The sequence below is a fragment of the Muntiacus reevesi genome, chromosome 7, assembly GCF_963930625.1.
Source record: "Muntiacus reevesi chromosome 7, mMunRee1.1, whole genome shotgun sequence".
NCBI lineage: Eukaryota > Metazoa > Chordata > Mammalia > Artiodactyla > Cervidae > Muntiacus > Muntiacus reevesi.
In genome coordinates, this window is record NC_089255.1 from 23,109,075 (window position 1) to 23,127,616 (window position 18,542).

Below are 18,542 nucleotides of genomic sequence, written 5' to 3' on the forward strand. Positions count from 1 at the left end.
AATGTTACATTTTATAGTTGGATATATGGTTCATTTTGAGACTTGGATATATGGTTCATTTTGAGACTATACACAATTTTTTTGTACAAGATGTGATATTTATGTCAATTTTCAATTATTTCCTAAGAATATACAATCATCCCAACTTCATTTGCTCATAAGACTATGTTGTTACCTCTATTGAACTGCCTTTGCATTTGTCAAAAAGTAAGTTTTCCTGACCTGTGTGGATCTACTTCTACACATTTACTCAGCGACATAAACTTGTTAATGATATTCTTTCATTACATTTATAACATTATAGAGCATGTAGAATAGTTCTCTTTTTTATTACTTATATTTATATGAATAATTCATCTTTTTTCTTTTTTCCCTTGATAATTATACCTAGGAATATATTGATTTTATTAATCATTCTAACAAAATTAAATTTCTGTTTCATGGTTATCATTATAGTTTTATTTGTATTTCACCAATTGAACATTTTATTATTACATCTTTCATTTTATGTTGGGTTTAATTTGCTTTTCTATCATCTTTTGCTGAGTCTTCATAACAGATTTTCAACATCCTTCTTTAGTAATGTAAGTACTTAAAAAGATAAATTTTCTTCTACGTATTATTTTAGCTGCATTTCAGACATATTTATATAATATGCTCTCACAATATTTACTTTCAAAATATTTTCTAATAGCAATTGCAATTGCTTCTTTAACCTAGAGTTATTTTAAAGTTAGTGCATATAATCCAAATATTTGGAGTTTCTAGAAACATTTCTTTGCACTTGATTTTCTAATCATTTCCATCTTGGTCAAAGAATAAATTCTGTATAATTTCAGTTTTATTAAATATATTAAGACTCGTTACGCACACACTGATGTGTGTGTGTGTGTGTGTATGTGTCTCATCTACACAGCAGGGCGTGTCTGGAGCCTCGGCTGCAGGTTTGTGTGGAGGCTGCAGGTGCCTGGGGAGCACCGCGCTGCGCAGCACAGAAGTTAAGTGCCCGAGTCTGTGGTCCGCGGAGAGGAAATGTGCAGTGAACTGCGGCGTTCTGCAGGGACTGTGGTGGCCTTTAATCGTCCATCCTGCTTCGTCCCTGAATGAACGGAAAACAGGTGGATGAGGCGGCCCCCAGGGTTCTGAAGATACCAATTCACACTCTGGGAGGAAGTGGAAAAATTACACCGAAGCGTGTAGCTGGCTCCCTCCTGGAGACTCAGGGCTGGCGGACTCTGCTCCACATCGGCCCCTCGCACACCTGATGAGGAAAGAGAAACAGTCACTGTGAGGGTCACTGTAACTCCTACTAAACCCTGAAAGTGCCCCCCCCCCCCCCCCCCCCCACAGATGATGAGAAGGGTAGAAAGTCTGCAGGACTTGTCAGCTCCTCTCCCTCCCTCAACAATAGAGCAGTGCCTCACTCCTTCAGGTTCCCTGTGGGGCAGCCCCAACTCACAGCAAACCTGGGCAAACTGAAGCCCCAGCACAGTGCCTGCTAGCCTCTTCATGATGCTTCCTCTTCTTGTTGGGACAGTTTCACTTCCAGACACTTCACTAAACCCTGAGGGAGTGAGTGTCATAAGTCGTTCCTGCTCCTGCAGCCAATCAGCTCACCCAACCAATCCTGCTCAGGTGACGCTGACAGGACGCTCCATCCTCCACTGCAACCAACTCAGAATGTGCTGGCCAGGGGCGGGTGAGAGTGGGAAATAGAAGTCGTTATTTTATGACTTAAGGGATACTTTCTGAGAACATTTCGGAGAAGGTAGACTCTGATTTGGAATTTGGGAGAATTTTAGGGAAAAGAAAGCAAAAATTAACTGTGTAGCCCCATCTTCCTCTCACATGGCATGGATATAGTAGATTCTTCCATAGTGAAATGCTTTTTCCCAGAAGTGCTGAGGATCCAGCTTTTGTTTCTCTTATGCTCTCACTTGTGGTTCTAAAGGGTGCTCATGGATCAGCACAGTATTGGAAGTTGCTCCTATTGGCTGGAACACTTTGCTGTATTAAACAGTATTTTTTTTAGTTTATTTTTAAAATTTATTTATTTTTAATTGGAGGATAATTGCTTTACAATGTTGTGTTGGCTTCTGCCAAACAATGATGCAAATCAGCCATAAGTATACATACGTCCCCTCCCTTTGAACCTTCCCCCCATTCTAGGTTGTCACAGAGCACCGTGTTGAGCTCCCTGCATCACACAGCAACTTGCCACTAGCTATCTCTTTTGCATATGGTAATGTATACGTTTCAATGCTATTCTCAATTCATCCCACCCTCTCCTTCCCCTACTGTGTCCAAAGTCTGTTCTCTATGTCTGCATTTCCATTTTTGTCCTGCAAATAGGGTCCATCAATAGATGAATGGATAAAGTTGTGGTACCTATATACAATGGAATATTACTCAGCCATAAAAAAACACATTTGAGACAGTTCTAGTGAGGTGGATGAAATTAGAGCCTGTTAACCAAAGTGAAGTAAGTCAGAAAGAGAAAAACAAATATCGCATGTTAATGCGTATATATGGATTCTGTAAAAATGGTACTGATTACTTGAAAAGTTATATATATTTATTTTAGACTAGGGCTGCATAAAGAGCAATTTTAGTTATCTTAACCACTAGCTGGACATTGAAAACTGAATTGTAGTAGTTTTATTTTTATTAAATCATCTATAATTTTAAAATAAATTATTTTAAAGAAAATTTCTATTGTAAATACATTTTAAAAACTGTTGATTACTAGTTTTGTATTCTGCTTGTTAATTTTAGTAGTAAGCCACTTTAGAGAAAAATGAGTGCTTTTGAAACCATATGAAGTGCTCTTATCTCAGACTTTGTAAATAATATTGATTCTCTGTCAGTAGATTTGGGGGTAAAAGGGATGGAAGATGAGGACCTGTATATTTTCACTGCAGTGAAAGTGAAGTGATCTGCAGGCACTAACATTCAGATGGACAGTTCAAGGATGCTTCAGTAGTAGCAGCACGTAGGCCTGGTTGCTCCAAGGCATGTGGGATCTCAGTTCTCCAGCCAGGGACTGAACCTGTGACCCCTGCATTGGCAGGCAGATTCTTTACCACTGAGCCACCAGGGTAAGCCCCATGTGCTGCTTGCACGCCTGCATGCTAAGTCGCTTCAGTCATGTCCAACTCTTTGCATCTCTAGGATCTGTAGTCCGTCAGGCTCTTGTGTCCATAGGATTTCCCAGGGAAGAATATTGGAGTGGGTTGCCATACCCTCCTCCAGGGGATCTTCCCAACCCTGGGATTGAACCCTCGTCTCTCTCCTGCAGCTCCTGCAGTAGGCAGATTCTTTACTGCTGAGCCAAAAGGGAAGCCCCATGTGCTGCTTAGGGAATATCAAAAGTGATGAAAACTCTTTAGAGAAGCAGCATTTCCAGACCTGCCTAGAAAGTGAAAAATTATTATTCAGTTAATTTTTGTTTCTTTCAAAAAACTTCTTAATGGGAAATATGAATGTTCTAGACAAGCAACAATAACATTTCAGATTTTTCACAGAGAAAGAGTAGTTTGTTTCTGGTAAGTGGAACAACTGTAACACATCAGAGTCCAGACTTGGCCCTGGATCCAAATGAAAGAAGCCTTTGGTACAAGGAGAAGTATTTGTATGTTTCCCACTTCTTATGTTGGGACTAGTGCACTAAAACCAACATTTTATTGACATGAGGACGAGCCATAACAAATTATTAACTCCTGTTACTTTATTGCTATGCTAAAATTATGATTCTGACACGCCTCAAAATTCTTCTCAGATTCATAATAAACTAGGTGCTTATTCCTTCTCCTCTTTCTCTTCTTTTCTTTATCCGTCTTCTTCCATTTCCCTTCCCTTCATTTCCCTTATCTCTTACTGCTCTCTGAGTTCCTTCCAGATGACTCTAGATTTGCTCTCGTGACTGCTCCCCCACTGTGTCCCCCCTTCTTCCCACCAGAGATACTGCACAGGTGCAGCCCCATCTGTCCCACTGTGCCTCTCTCAGGATGCAGTAGTACACAGCGGTGTCTCTCAGGGTGACCTGGGGCAGGACCAAGGTGTTGGACTTTCTGTCTGAAGCTATGGTCAGAGAGGCCAGGCTGCTGTTCACTGTGCCTCGTAAGCCATGAATGACATACTGTGGACTCTGATTGGGATTTTGCCGATACCAATGTATATAGTCATCTCCACCAATGGTAGAGTGGTTACAAGGCAGGTTTACATCTTCTCCTTCAGCACAATCCATGGAGTTGGGCTGGGTGGTCTTAGCATCAACCACAGTCCCTAAAGGGTCAAGAAAATAAAATTAGCCCCTGTCTACATATCAGTGTAATTCTATGGATCAAGGGTACAACACTCCCATAACTGTCTGGACCCTATTCCAGTGTTTTTATCTTTGTCCTGCAAAATATCATTGATGTTTATTATATAGAGACCAAAGACACATGGCAAGAATCTGAGACTCTATAACCTTTATCTAATGGATCCTTTACTCAGTAAACCCAGGGATTTCTTACAAACTGGTTACTGCTAAGTGCTCTTCTGGGATCATGGCTATGATTTAACCTGTCATGTAGAAGTTTGTGCTCCCTAGCAAATGCATAGATCAGTTCTAAATTCCATTGTTATAAGGCTGAATAGGGCACAGGGAGAGCAGAGAGCAAATAATACTTCATGGCCCTTTGCCCTCAAGTCATCCCTTGTAGACACAGAGCACTTACCCAAGGTCAGAAACACGGTTACTCCAGTCACCAGCCTCATACTCCAAGTACAAACCAGGATCAAGGGCTCACAGCTCAGACTTGTGTCTGCTCCTGGGCTTGTTTCCACAGAACAGAAGCAACCACTGTTGGTAAAGACTTAGAACCAGAGCAGGTATCAGTGTGGTGTTGCCAAGATCTGTCAGCCAATGATCAAGCAGTTCCTTGTCTAGGTCTTCCTGCCCTGTTTTAGTCATGTCCCCTAAAGAAGGAGAGACATCCCCAACTCACACGGTGTCTGCTGCCATCCTCTGTGAAGTTTAAAGTCTGGCTCTGTAAAAGGAACACCAGTCACAATGATATGTCTATCCAGAGCCATTTTCCTATCATTTGGTTCCTTAAACAAATTGGGTGGTGTTCTATGAAGCTTATGGAAAACATTAATTAATACCAGAAAACTGTACTGAACTCGGTATTGTAAAGAGATGAAAATTTCCATCCGCATTCCAGAAAATGTACGTGAAACTCCAGAGCAGGCAGTGATGTTCTCTGGAGTACAGAAAATATTAATAATGTTGAGACTAAAGCTATACAATCTGGAGTTCTGGGCTCCTGTAAAGGTCATTGAAATCATGTGTCTACCACCATCTAGGTAAACATTTCTCAATGCATCTGTTCATGATATAGTAACTGATGACTCAGATGGTGTCCGTCTCACTCTTCTTGAAGAGTGATCATGAATCCTCATGTTCTCTATGCCCATGCTTGTAGGCGCTGTGCACCAAGGATGCTGAAGCAGAGAGAAAAGACAGGAGGGAATGCAAACAAAGTCGGGGTGGGGTGTAGGGTGGGTGTAAGTGGTAGAAAAAGTCAGGGGAAGGGATAAAAGCGTAAGTAATAGGGAAGGGAAAAGATAATCAGAGGAGGGAAACAGAGAAAGCAGTGTCAGGAAGGTACATGGAAAGGACTTGGGCTGTTGGGCTAAGATGCCCGGAATCCTTGGCCACGGACCCTCAGCCAGGGATTATAAAGTACAAGCTGTCAAAGAGAATAACATCTTCCCAGTGTTGGGATGTTGGGACCACAGTAAAGTCTCTGTCAGGGAAGACCACTCATTCCAACTCCACTGACCACAGAGGGCGGTTCCGTCTGGATCCTTCCTTCATCACTTTTCTACTTTCATCAACTCAAAAATGGCCTCACTTCTCCATTCTAGTCTCTGCAAATGGCAAGACAGGTGGTATATAAACCCAACAACCATCTCTTCCCTCAAAACTGTACTATGTGTAATACACCACTGTCACCCATTATGTAAAGGACCAGTATGGGTGGTGGAAAATTTATGCTCAAATATGGAGAGCAGATATTTTTTATATGTAAAATAGGCAATATACTAAAACACTGAAAGGTGTGTTGGAATAAATACCTTTTCAGATAAAAGCATGCAAAGCTGTAGCTTTTAAATGTACAGACATCCTGCTCAGAAATATCTAAATTGATGGTGGGAGACATCAAAACCTGATATTGTGAAATGCACTGAATTAGAGATGCAGCCTTTAGAGGGAATGGCTTCTGTTGGGACTGTGGATGGAATCTACCAGAACATTTTGATCTTACTCTTCCTTACTTTTGGATTTCTAGTTCCTTTTCTCTTACTTTTATTTTTTTTTTTCCTGGAAATATTTCAGAAATAAAAGTGACTTTGTTGTTCAGCAAAAAGGTATTCTAACAACAGGGTAACTCATCCTTTTTAACATGAAAATAAACATTTAAACATTAAAAAAAAAGAGAGAGAGAGAAAGAATGGAAGTATGTCATTTTTCCTTTTTCTTTGGCACATCAATGGAAAACACGTTTCCTTTTCCCTCTCCCAGAAAGGACCACCATTTTCAGTTGAAGCAGCCCCCTCCAGTGACTGAGTAAATGAACTGCAGAAGTAAACCCAGGCCGAAAGTCCACTGGTGTGGCTCAGTGGTGAGTCCGCCAGCCAGTGGAGAAGATGCCGGAGATGCAGGTTTAGCCTCTGAGTCAGGAAGATCCCCTGGACGAAGAAATGGCAATGCACTCCAATATTCTTGCCTGAAGAATGTCATGGACAGAGGAGCCTGGCAGTCTACAACAGTTCATAGGGTCTCAAAAAGTTGGACACGACTGAGCACTATAGCACTACTATATAATCTTTTAAAGGGGGGCTTCCCAGATGGCTTAGCAGTAAGACTCTGCCTGCCAGTGTAGGAGATGCGGGAGACATAGGTTCGATCCCTGGACCAGGAAGATACCCTGTAGACGGAAATGAAAACCCACCCCAGTATTCTCACCTGGGAAATCCCATGGACTGCAGTCCGCCAGGCTCCTCTGTCCATGGCATTTCCCAAACTCGAACACCACTGAGCATGCAAGCTTTGGAAAAGCTCAAATTTGAAGGTAAAAGAAGTAACCTAAATGTTCATTGACAGAGAAGTGTATAAAGAAGATGTGGTCTATATACACAATGAAATATTGCTCAGCCATTAAAAAGAATGAAATAATACCATCTGTAGCAACATTGATGGACCTAGAGAGTTTCATACTGAGTGAAGTAAGTCAGACAGAGAAGGAGAAATATCATATGGCATCCCTTAATATGTGAGATCTGAAAAGAAATAATACAAATGAACTTACTTATAAAACAGAACAAGACTCACAGACTTAGAAAACAAATGTATGGTTGTCATAAGGGGAAAAGGATAGTTAGGGAATTTGGGATGGTCATGTATACACTGCTATATTTAAAATGGATAACCAACAAGGACCTTTTGTATAGTACAAGCCACTCTGCTCAACATTACGTGAATGGGAGGGGAATTTGGGGGAGAAAGGATACATGTACATATATGCCTGAGTCCCTTCACTGTTCACCTGAAACCATCACAACATTGTTCATCAGCTGTACCTCAAGACAAAATCAAAAGTTCAAAAGAAAAATAAATCTTAGTTGTAAAACCTTTGTACTCACCTGTATTTTCTTAGTCATCAATTATTTTTGACTGTTTTATTTCAGTAAAACCCCTATTATGATTCTCCATTGTTGGCATCTCTTTCATTTTTCCATTTGTCTTTAACCTTCCCATATTTAAAGGTTACTTCAAAAGTCCACATAATTCAAGCATTTATAAGAGAGGTTGTTACAGTCTGGGAACTCAAGAATGTTTCCTGAATGAATAGTTGAATCTATATTCATGAATTTAGTGAAAGAAAGAAATTGTGCTGAGCCACTATTCTGAAAACAATCTTCCAATTTAATGGAAAGCATGTTAAATAAAAAGACTCTAACAGGGTAAGTAAAGGGTTATAATTATGGGCAAATTCAACAATAGGGAAAAAACATTCAAAATCTAAGATGTAAGAAGATTATATTGAAGACATGGGAGTAAACGTCATGGCAATCATGCTTCATTCATTTAACAAATATTCATAAGTATTTACTGGGAGCCTGTTCTGTGGCAAATCACACACACACACACGTAAGCCAACAAGCACTACTACTAAAAATATAAGAACAAATAAAAAGGAATTATTTATAGTAAGTATGAATGTATTAGTTAATTATATTAGTATAAATCAAAAGAAAAGCAATTACCAGTACATTTTTTGTTTGTTGGGTTCTTCGCCTTTGTTTTTAGAAGATGGTAAAAACGACTACCAAATGTCCTTTTAAATAATACTGAAAAACAAAAAATACTCTGTATGACAATGAGGAATCTAAAAATGTGTTCTTGCCTATTGGTTCTTTTCAGAGTTCTTAATTTTATAGGATTATATCTCTAAGATCATATGAGGTGAGGTTATCTTCCTTTGTTTGATGAAAACCCACAATAATGCCCATAACTTACTTTCAGAAAATCAAGATGACTCGATGAAAGGCTAATACCTCTGATGATGAATACTTTCAACAGTCCAGAAATGGAAGAGAAATTCCTGAATCTAATAAAGAGTATCAATGAAAATATAAAAAATCAATATTAGTCTCTAAAGGATCACAAACAAGACAGGTAGACTATCATTGCTTCTATTCATTGTCTTCCTGAAGGGCCTGGCATCAAACCAGGAAAGGAAATAAGATGTATTAAGTCTGAAAAGGAAGAAATAAGCCATTTTTATTCATAGGTGCATGTAAAAAATGCAAAGGAGTATATAAGCAAACTACAAGAGCTAAAATAGGGGAATTAAAACAGTCACTAAAGACAAATATAAATTTTATTTCTAGATACTAGTGAAATAATTAGAAAATGAAATTTAAATTTCATTTATTAAATACATGGAAATTAATTTAACACAAGATATACAGTCGACTCTTGAGAGTCCCTTGGACTGCAAGGAGATCCAACCAGTCCATCCTAAAGAAGATCAGTCCTGGGTGTTCATTGGAAGGACTGATGCTGAAGCTGAAACTCCAATACTTTGGCCACCTCATGTTAAGAGTTGACCCATTGGAAAAGACCCTGATGCTGGGAGGGATTGGGGGCAGGAGGAGAAGGGGATGACAGAGGATGAGATGGCTGGATGGCATCACCGACTCGATGGACATGAGTTTGAGTAAACTCCGGGAGTTGGTGATGGACAGGGAGACCTGGAGTGCTGCGATTCATGGGGTCGCAAAGAGTCGGACATGACTGAGCGACTGAACTGAACTGAACTGAATAGAGTCCTCTACCAAAAAAAAAAAAAAAAAAAATTAGGATCTATATAAAAGGGAATAACATAAGATTCCATATGTCAAGATAAAAATTGTCCCAAATGAATCCGTAAATTCAACACAAGCCCATTCCAACTACTAGCAATGTTTTTTGGTAGACAATGAGAAGCTAATTCTATAAGTTTGGTGGAAATTAAAAAAGACCTAAAGTAAACCTTGAAAAAGAAGAAAAGTTTGAATTACATTTCCAGATATCAAAATGTATATGAAGCCCCAGTAATTAGGACAGAATGTTCTGTTGGAAAAAGATAAAATAAAGATGAATAAGCAGGATCAAATCCAAAAATAGGCCCATTTGTATACATTATCAATTGATTTTCTCCAAAGGTGTCTATGCAATTCTATGGGGAAAAAGAGGGTCTTTCGGGGATAACAGCTAGTGTTAGTTGCTCAGTCATGTCTGATTCTCTGTGATGCTATGAACTGTAGCTAGTCAGCCTCCTCTGTCCATGCGATTCTCCAGGCAAGAATAGTGGAGTGGGTTGCCATGCCCTTCTCCAAGGGATCCTCCTGATCCAGGGATTGAACCCAGGTCTCCCACACTGCAGGCAGACTCTTTACCGTCTCAGCCACCTGGGAAGCCCCCACCCTGTGCTGCGACCACACAAACACTAGAATGTGGTCTTAGTGATACCTTATTGTGGTTTTCATTGCATTTCTGGCAACTGGCTATTTGCATCTTCTGAAAGTACTTTGACTCCTTCCTCATAACATAAAAAAATTAACTCTAGATGGATACAAGTTCTAAATGTGATCAGTGAAACTATAAAACTTCTTAAAAATATAAGAGAATTTCTTTATAAGTTTGACAGCATAGATTCCTTCAAAAGCACACACACAAACCCAATCAGAAAAGGAAAAATATTACATTTCACTCTTTCAAAATTAAATATATCTGTTCCCCAAATACACCACCAAGAGAATGAAAACACAAGTTATAGACTGGGTTAAAATATTTGTGTTATGTATATCTGATACGGGCTTCCCAGGTGGCTTTGTGGATAAAGAATCTACCTGAAATGCAGGAGATGCAGGAGACGTGGGTTCAATCCCTGGCTTGGGAAGATCCCCTGGAGGAGGGCATGGCGACCCACACCAGTATTCTTGCCTGGAGAATCCCCATGGACACAGAAACCTGGCAGGCTACAGTCCATAGGGTGGCAAAGAGTAGCATATGACTGAAGTGGACTGAGCACATATACATGCACGTATCTGATAAACAACTTGAATACAGAATAACAAACATACCTATATATTTTAAAATGGTAAAAATAAATAATCTACAACCTAAAAATACATAAGCAAATGATGCAAAGTGATACTTCTCAAAACAAATCACCCAAATGGCCAATAAGCTTAGGAAAATGTGTTCAACACCATTACTCATCAACAAATGTAAATTAAATCCACCTTGTGCTCCTTCCCTCCCCCCTGAGTCATTCAGTTTTGTCCAACTCTTTGCAACCCCGTGGACTGTGGTTTGCCAGGCTCCTCAGTCCATGGAATTCTCCAGGTAAGAATACTGGAGTGGGTTGGCATTCCCTTCTCCAGAGGATCTTCCAGACCCAGGATCGAACTGCAGTCTCCCACACTGCAGGCAGAACCGTCTCAGGCACCTGGGAAGCCCCCACCTTGGGCTGCTACCACACAAACACTAGATTGTGCTCTTGGTGATATCTTATTGTGTTTTAATTGTATTTCTCTGATGATTTATGATGTTGGATATATTTTTATATGCTTATTTGCTATCTGTATACTTCTTTAGTGAAATAGCTCTTTGCCCATCATCTAAGTGAAATGTTTGCCTTATTTAAATACTGTTTAGCTCTGAGAGTTATTTATATATTCTAGATACTAGTTCCTTGTGGAATATATGGCTACCAAATAATAGTTTTTCACAGTTGGTAGCTTGTCTTTTCATGCTCTTACAGGTTGCTTTGCAGGGCAAAGATCTTAATTTTGAAGTCTAGTTTGTCATTTTTAAAAATTTTTATTGACTGTTGTTTTGTTGTCAAGTCCAAAGACTCTTGGACCATACACATATCAAAATTTTGTCCTGTATTTTTTCCTAAACTTTTTTATAATTTAACATTTTACTTTTAAGTCTGTGATCTATTTTAAAGAATGTAGGTATGAAGTGTGAGACCTGAATCAAGGTTAACTTTTCCTGCCAATTGACTTCAACTTTTTCCAACACTATCTGTTGAAAGGGTAATCTTTCTTCTATCAAATTTATTTGACATTTTGCCAGAAAAGGTCAGTTGGGTATATTTGTGTGGATGTATTTTCTCTGTACATTTTCACTGAACTGTGTGTTTATTCCTGCACCAGTACTAAATAACCTCAGTGACTGTAGTCTGAAATCAGATTGACAGATTGTTCTGACTTCTTATTTTTCAAGATTTTTTTTCATTAATTTATATTAGTTGAAGGCTAATTATTTTACAATATTGTAGTGGTTTTTGCCATACATTGATATGAATCAGCCATGGATTTGCACGTGTTCCCCTGCCTGAACCCCCCTCCCACTTCCATCCCCATCCCATCCCTCTGGGTCATCCTAGTGCACCATCCCTGATCACTTGTCTCACGCATCAAACTGGCGATCTGTTTCACAATTGATAATATACATGTTTCAATGATAATTTTTCAGATCATCCCACCCTCACCTTCTCCTACAGAGTCCAAAAGTCTGTTCTAACATCTGTGTAGATTTTTCTGTCTTGCATATAGGGCTATCATTACCATCATTCTAAATTCCATATATATGTGTTAGTATACTGTATTGGTGTTTTTCTTTCTGGCTTACTTCACTCTGTATAATGGGCTCCAGTTTCATCCATCTCATTAGAACTGATTCAAATGTATTCTTTTTTTCCCCATTTATTTTTATTAGTGGGAGGCTAATTACTTTACAATATTGTAGTGGTTTTTGCCATACATTGACATGAATCAGCCATGGATTTACATGTGTTCCCCATCCGGATCCCCCCTCTCACCTACATCTCCATCCCATCCCTCTGGGTCTTCCCAGTGCACCATCCCTGAGCACTTGTCTTATGCATGCAGCCTAGGCTGGTGATCTGTTTCACCCTTGATAGTATACTTGTTTCAATGCTGTTCTCTCAGAACATCCCACCCTTGCCTTCTCCCAGAGAGTCCAAAAGTCTGTTCTGTACATCTGTGTCTCTTTTTCTGTTTTGCATATAGTGTTATCATAAACATCTTTTTAATTCCATGTATATGCGTTAGTATACTATATTGGTGTTTATCTTTCTGACTTACTTCACTCTGTATAATGGGGTCCAGTTTCATCCATCTCATTAGAACTGATTCAAATGAATTCTTTTTAATGGCTGAGTAATATTCCATAGTGTATATGTACCACAGCTTTCTTATCCATTCGTCTGCTGATGGGCATCTAGGCTGCTTCCTTGTCCTGGCTATTATAAACAGTGCTGCGATGAACATTGCGGTACACGTGTCTCTTTCAGTTCTGGTTTCCTCGGTGTGTATGCCCAAGAGTGGGATTGCTGGGTCATATGACAGTTCTATTTCCAGTTTTTTAAGGAATCTCCACACTCTTCTCCATAGTGGCTGTACTAGTTTGCATTCCCACCAACAGTGTAAGAGGGTTCCCTTATCTCCACACCTTCTCCAGCATTTATTGCTTGTAGACTTTTGGATAGCAACCATTTTGACTAGTGTGAAATGGTAACTCATTTTGGATTTGATTTGCATTTCTCTGATAATGAGTGATGCTGAGCATCTTTTCATATGTTTGTTAGCCCTCTGTATATCTTCTTTGGGGAAATGTCTGTTTAGTTCTTTGGCCCATCTTTTGATTGGGTCGTTTATTTTTCTGGAATTGAGCTGCAGGAGTTGCTTGTATATTTTTTAAATTAATTCTCTGTCTGTTGCTTCATTTCCTATTATTTTCTCCCATTCTGAGGGCTGTCTTTTCACCTTGCTTATAGTTTCCTTTGTTGTGCAAAAGCTTTTAAGTTTAATTAGGTTCCATTTGCTTATTTTTGCTTTATTTCCAATATTCTGGGAGGTGGGTCATAGAGGATCTTGCTGTGATTTATGTTGGAGAGTGTTCTACCTATGTTCTCCTCTAGGAGTTTTATAGTTTCTGGTTTTACATTTAGATCTTTAATCCATTTTGAGTTTATTTTTGTGTATGGTGTTAGAAAGTGTTCTAGATTCATTCTTTTACAAGTGGTTGACCAATTTTCCCAGCACCACTTGTTAAAGAGGTTGTCTTTTTTCCATTATATATTCTTGCCTCCTTTGTTGAAGATAAGGTGTCCGTAGGTACGTGGATTTATCTCTGGGCTTTCTATTCTGTTCCATTTATCTATATTTCTGTCTTTGTGCCAGTACCATACTGTCTTGATGACTGTGGCTTTGTAGTAGAGTCTGAAGTCAGGCAGGTTGATTCCTCCAGTTCCATTCTTCTTTCTCAAGATTGCTTTGGCTATTTGAGGTTTTTTGTATTTCCACACAAATTGTGAAATTATTTGTTCTAGTTCTGTGAAAAATACCGTTGGTAGCTTGATGGGGATTGCATTGAATCTATAGAATGCTTTGGGTAGTAAACTCATTTTCACTATATTGATTCTTCCAATCCATGAAATAATGGTATATTTCTCTATCTATTTGTGTCCTCTTTGATGTCTTTCATCAGTGTTTTATAGTTTTCTATGTATAGGTCTTTTGTTTCTTTAGGTAGATATATTCCTAAATATTTTATTCTTTTTGTTGCAATGGTGAATGGTATTGTTTCCTTAATTTGTCTTTCTGTTTTCTCATTGTTAGTGTATAGGAATGCAAGGGATTTCTGTGTGTTAATTTTATATCCTACAACTTTACTATATTCACTGATTAGCTCTAGTAATTTTCTGGTAGAGTCTTTAGAGTTTTCTATGTAGAGGATCATGTCATTTGCAAACAGTGAGAATTTCACTTCTTCCTTTCCTATCTGGATTCCTTTTATTTCTTTTTCTGTTCTGATTGCTGTGGCCAAAACTTCCAAAGCTATGTTGAATAGTAGTGGTGAGAATGGGCACACTTGCCTTGTTTCTGACTTTAGGGGAAATGCTTTCCACTTTTCACCATTGAGGATAGTGTTTGCTGTGGGTTTGTCATATATAGCTTTTATTATGTTGAGATATGTTCCTCTATTTCTGCTTTCTGGAGAGTTTTTTTTTTTTATCATAAATGGATGTTGAATTTTGTCAAAGGCTTTTTTCTGCATCTATTGAGATAATCATATGGTTTTTATCTTTCAATTTGTTAATGTGGTGTATTACATTGATTGATTTGTGGATACTAAAGAATCCTTGCATTCCTGGGATAAAGTCCACTTGGTCATGATGTATGACCTTTTTAATATGTTGTTGGATTCTGTTTGCTAGAAATTTGTTAAGGATTTTTGCATCTATGTTTATCAGTGATATTGGCCTGTAGTTTTCTTTTTATGTGGCATCTTTGTCTGGTTTTGGTTTAAGGGTGATGGTGGTCTCACAGAATGAGTTTGGAAGTTTGCCTTCTTCTGCAATTTTCTGGAAGAGTTTGAGTAAGATAGGTGTTAGCTCTTCTCTGAAGTTTTGGTAGAATTCAGCTGTGAAGCCATCTGGTTCTGGGCTTTTGTTTGCTGGAAGATTTCTGATTACAGTTTCGATTTCTGTGCTCGTGATTGGTCTGTTAAGATCTTCTATTTCTTCCTGGTTCAGTTTTGGAAAGTTATACTTTTCTAAGAATTTGTCCATTTCTTCCAAGTTGTCCATTTTATTGGCATAGAGCTGCTGGTAGTAGTCTCTTGTGATGCTTTGTATTTCAGTGTTATCTGTTATGACCTCTCCATTTTCATTTCTAATTTTGTTGATTTGGTTCTTCTCCCTTTGTTTCTTAATGAGTCTTGCTAGTGGTCTGTCAATTTTATTTACCTTTTCAAAAGAACAGCTTTTAGCTTTGTTGATTTTTGCTATGGTCTCTTGTTTCTTTTGCATTTATTTCTGCCCTAATTTTTAAGATATCTTTCCTTCTACTAACCCTGGGATTCTTCATTTCTTCCTTCTCTATTTGCTTTAGGTGTAGAGTTAGGTTATTTATTTGACTTTTTTCTTGTTTCTTGAGGTAAGCCTGTATTGCTATGAACCTTCCCCTTAGCACTGCTTTTACAGTGTCCCATAGGTTTGGGATTGTGTTTACATTTTCATTCATTTCTATGCATATTTTGATTTCTTTTTTGATTTCTTCTATGATTTGTTGGTTATTCAGAAGCGTGTTATTTAGCTTCCATATGTTGGAATTTTTAACAATTTTTTCCCCCTGTAATTGAGATCTAATCTTACTGCATTGTGGTCAGAAAAGATGACTGGGATGATTTCAATTTTTTTCAATTTACCAAGGCTAGATTTATGGCCCAGGGTGTGACCTATTCTGGAGAAGCTTCTGTGTGCACTTTAGACAAAGGTGAAATTGATTGTTTTGGGGTGAAATGTCCTATAGATATCAATTAGGTCTAGCTGGTCCATTGTGTCATTAAAGTTTGTATTTCCTTGTTAATTTTCTGTTTACTTGATCTATCCATAGGTGTGAGTGGGGTTTTAAAGTCTCTTACTATTATTGTGTTATTGTTAATTTCCCCTTTCATTCCTGTTAGCATTTGCCTTACATATTGCAGTGCTCCTATATTGGGTGCATATTTATTTATAATTGTTATATCTTCTTGGATTGATCCTTTGATCATTATGTAGTATCCTTCTTTGTCTCTTTTCACAGTCTTTATTTTAAAGTCTGTTTTATCTGATATGAGTATTGCAACTTCTGCTTTCTTTTGGTCTCTGTTTGCGTGAATTTTTCTCAGCCCTTCACTTTCAGTCTGTATGTGTCCCTTGTTTTGAGGTGGGTCTCTTATAGACAGCATATATAGGGGTCTCGCTTTTGTATCCATTTAGCCACTATTTGTCTTTTGGTTGCGGGATTCGACCCATTTACATTTAAGGTAATTATTGATAAGAATGGTCCCGTTGCCATTTGCTTTGTTGTTTTCGGTTTGCGTTCATACAACCTTTCTGTGTTTCCTGTCTAGAGAAGATCCTTTAGCACTTGTTGAAGAGCTGGTTTGGTGGTGCTGAATTCTCTCAGCTTTTGCTTGTCTGTAAAGCTTTTGAATTCTCCTTCATATCTGAATGTGATCCTTGCTGGGTACAGTAGTCTGAGTTGTATTTTATTCTATTTCATTACTTTAAGTATGTCCTGCCATTCCCTTCTGGCCTGAAGGGTTTCTATTGAAAGATCAGGTGTCATTCATATGGGAATCGCCTTGTGTGTTATATATTGTTTCTCCCTTGTTGCTTTTAATATTTGTTCTTTGTGTTTGATCTTTGTTAATTTTATTAATATGTGTCTTATGGTTTTTCCAGTGGTCATGTACGGATGTGAGAGTTGGACTGTGAAGAAAGCTGAGCACCGAAAAATTGATGCTTTTGAACAGTGGTGTTGGAGAAGACTCTTGAGAGTCCCTTGTACTGTAAGGAGACCCAACCAGTCCATCCTAAAGGAGATCAGCCCTGGGTGTCCATTGGAAGGACTGATGCTGAAGCTGAAACTCCAATACTTTGGCCACCTCATGCAAAGAATTGACTCATTGGAAAAGACTCTGATGCTGGGAGCGATTGAGGGCGGGAGGAGAATGGGACGACAGAGGATAAGATGGCTGGATGGCATCACCAACTCGATGGACATGAGTTTGAGTAAACTCTTGGAGTTGGTGATAGACAGGGAGTCCTGGTGTGCTGTGATTTTGGGGTCTCAAAGAGTCGGATACGACTGAGCAACTGAACTTAACTGAACTGAAGGGTGTTTCGCCTTGGGTTTATCCTGTTTGGGACTCTCTGGGTTTCTAGGACTTGTGTGACTATTTCCTTCCCCATTTTAGGGAAGTTTTCAGCTATTATCTCCTCGAGTATTTTCACATGGTCTTTCTTTTTGTCTTCTTCTTCTGGGACTCCTATGATTCAATGTTGTGGCATTTCATGTTGTCCCAGAGGTCCCTGAGGTTGTCCTCATTTCTTTTGATTCTTTTTTCTTTTTTTCCTCTCTGCTTCATTTATTTCCACCATTTTATCTTCTACCTCACTTATCCTATCTTCTGCCTCCGTTATTCTACTGTTGGTTCCCTCTAGAGTGTTTTTTACCTCATTTATTGCATTATTCATTTTTAATTGACTCTTTTTTATTTCTTCTAGGTTCTTGTTAAACATTTCTTGCATCTTCTCAATCCTTGTCTCCAGGCTATTTATCTGTAACTCTATTTTGTTTTCAAGGTTTTGGATCATTTTTATTATCATTATTCTAAATTCTTTTTCAGGTAGATTCCCTATCTCCTCCTCTTTTGTTCAGCTTGGTGGGCATTTTTCACGTTCCTTTACCTGCTGGGTATTTCTCTGACTTTTCATCTTATTTAGATTGCTGTGTTTGGGGTGGCCTATCTGTATTCTGGTAGTCTGTGGTTCCTTTTTATTGTGGAGGTTTCAGGTTTGGACAATTGGCTTGTGGAGGTTTGTTGGTTAGGGAAGCTTGTGTCAGTGTTCTGGTGGGTGGAGCTGAATTTCTTCTCTCTGGAATGCCATGGAGTGTACAGTAATGAGTTTTGAGATGGGTCTATGGTTTTGGTGTGACTTTGGGCAGCCTGTATATTGAATCTCAGGGCTATGTTCCTGCGTTGCTGGAGATTTTGTGTCATATGTCTTGCTCTGGAACTTTCTGGCTCTTGGGTAGTGATTGGTTTCAGTGTAGGTATGGAGGCTTTTGGATGATCTCTTATTACTTAGTGTTCCCTGTAGTCAGGAGTTCTCTGGTGTTCTCATGTTTTGGGCTTAAGCCTCTTGCCTCTGGATTTCAGTCTTATTCTTCCAGTAGCCTCAAGACTTCTCCATCCATACAGCACTGATAATAAAACTTCTAGGTTAATGGTGAAAGGATTCTCCACAATTAGGAACACCCAGAGAGGTTCACGGACTTACATGAAGAAGAGGAGAGGGAGGAAGGAGATAGAGGTGAGCAGGAGGAGAGAAAGGGGGATTCAAGAGAAGAGA

The 18,542-nt window shown here is 38.8% G+C and overlaps 2 gene segments (V, D, J or C); both read right to left on the reverse strand.

The window, feature by feature from the left end:
- Positions 1-998: 998 nt before the first annotated feature.
- Positions 999-1,583, reverse strand: LOC136172542 (T cell receptor alpha variable 22-like). The segment is given in 2 exon segments: positions 999-1,261; positions 1,460-1,583. Coding segments are annotated over 2 exon segments (387 nt in total).
- A 2,321-nt stretch (positions 1,584-3,904) lies between these two features.
- On the reverse strand, positions 3,905-4,761 carry LOC136172543 (T cell receptor alpha variable 26-1-like). The segment is given in 2 exon segments: positions 3,905-4,284; positions 4,722-4,761. Coding segments are annotated over 2 exon segments (420 nt in total).
- Between the last annotated feature and the right edge of the window lie 13,781 nt (positions 4,762-18,542).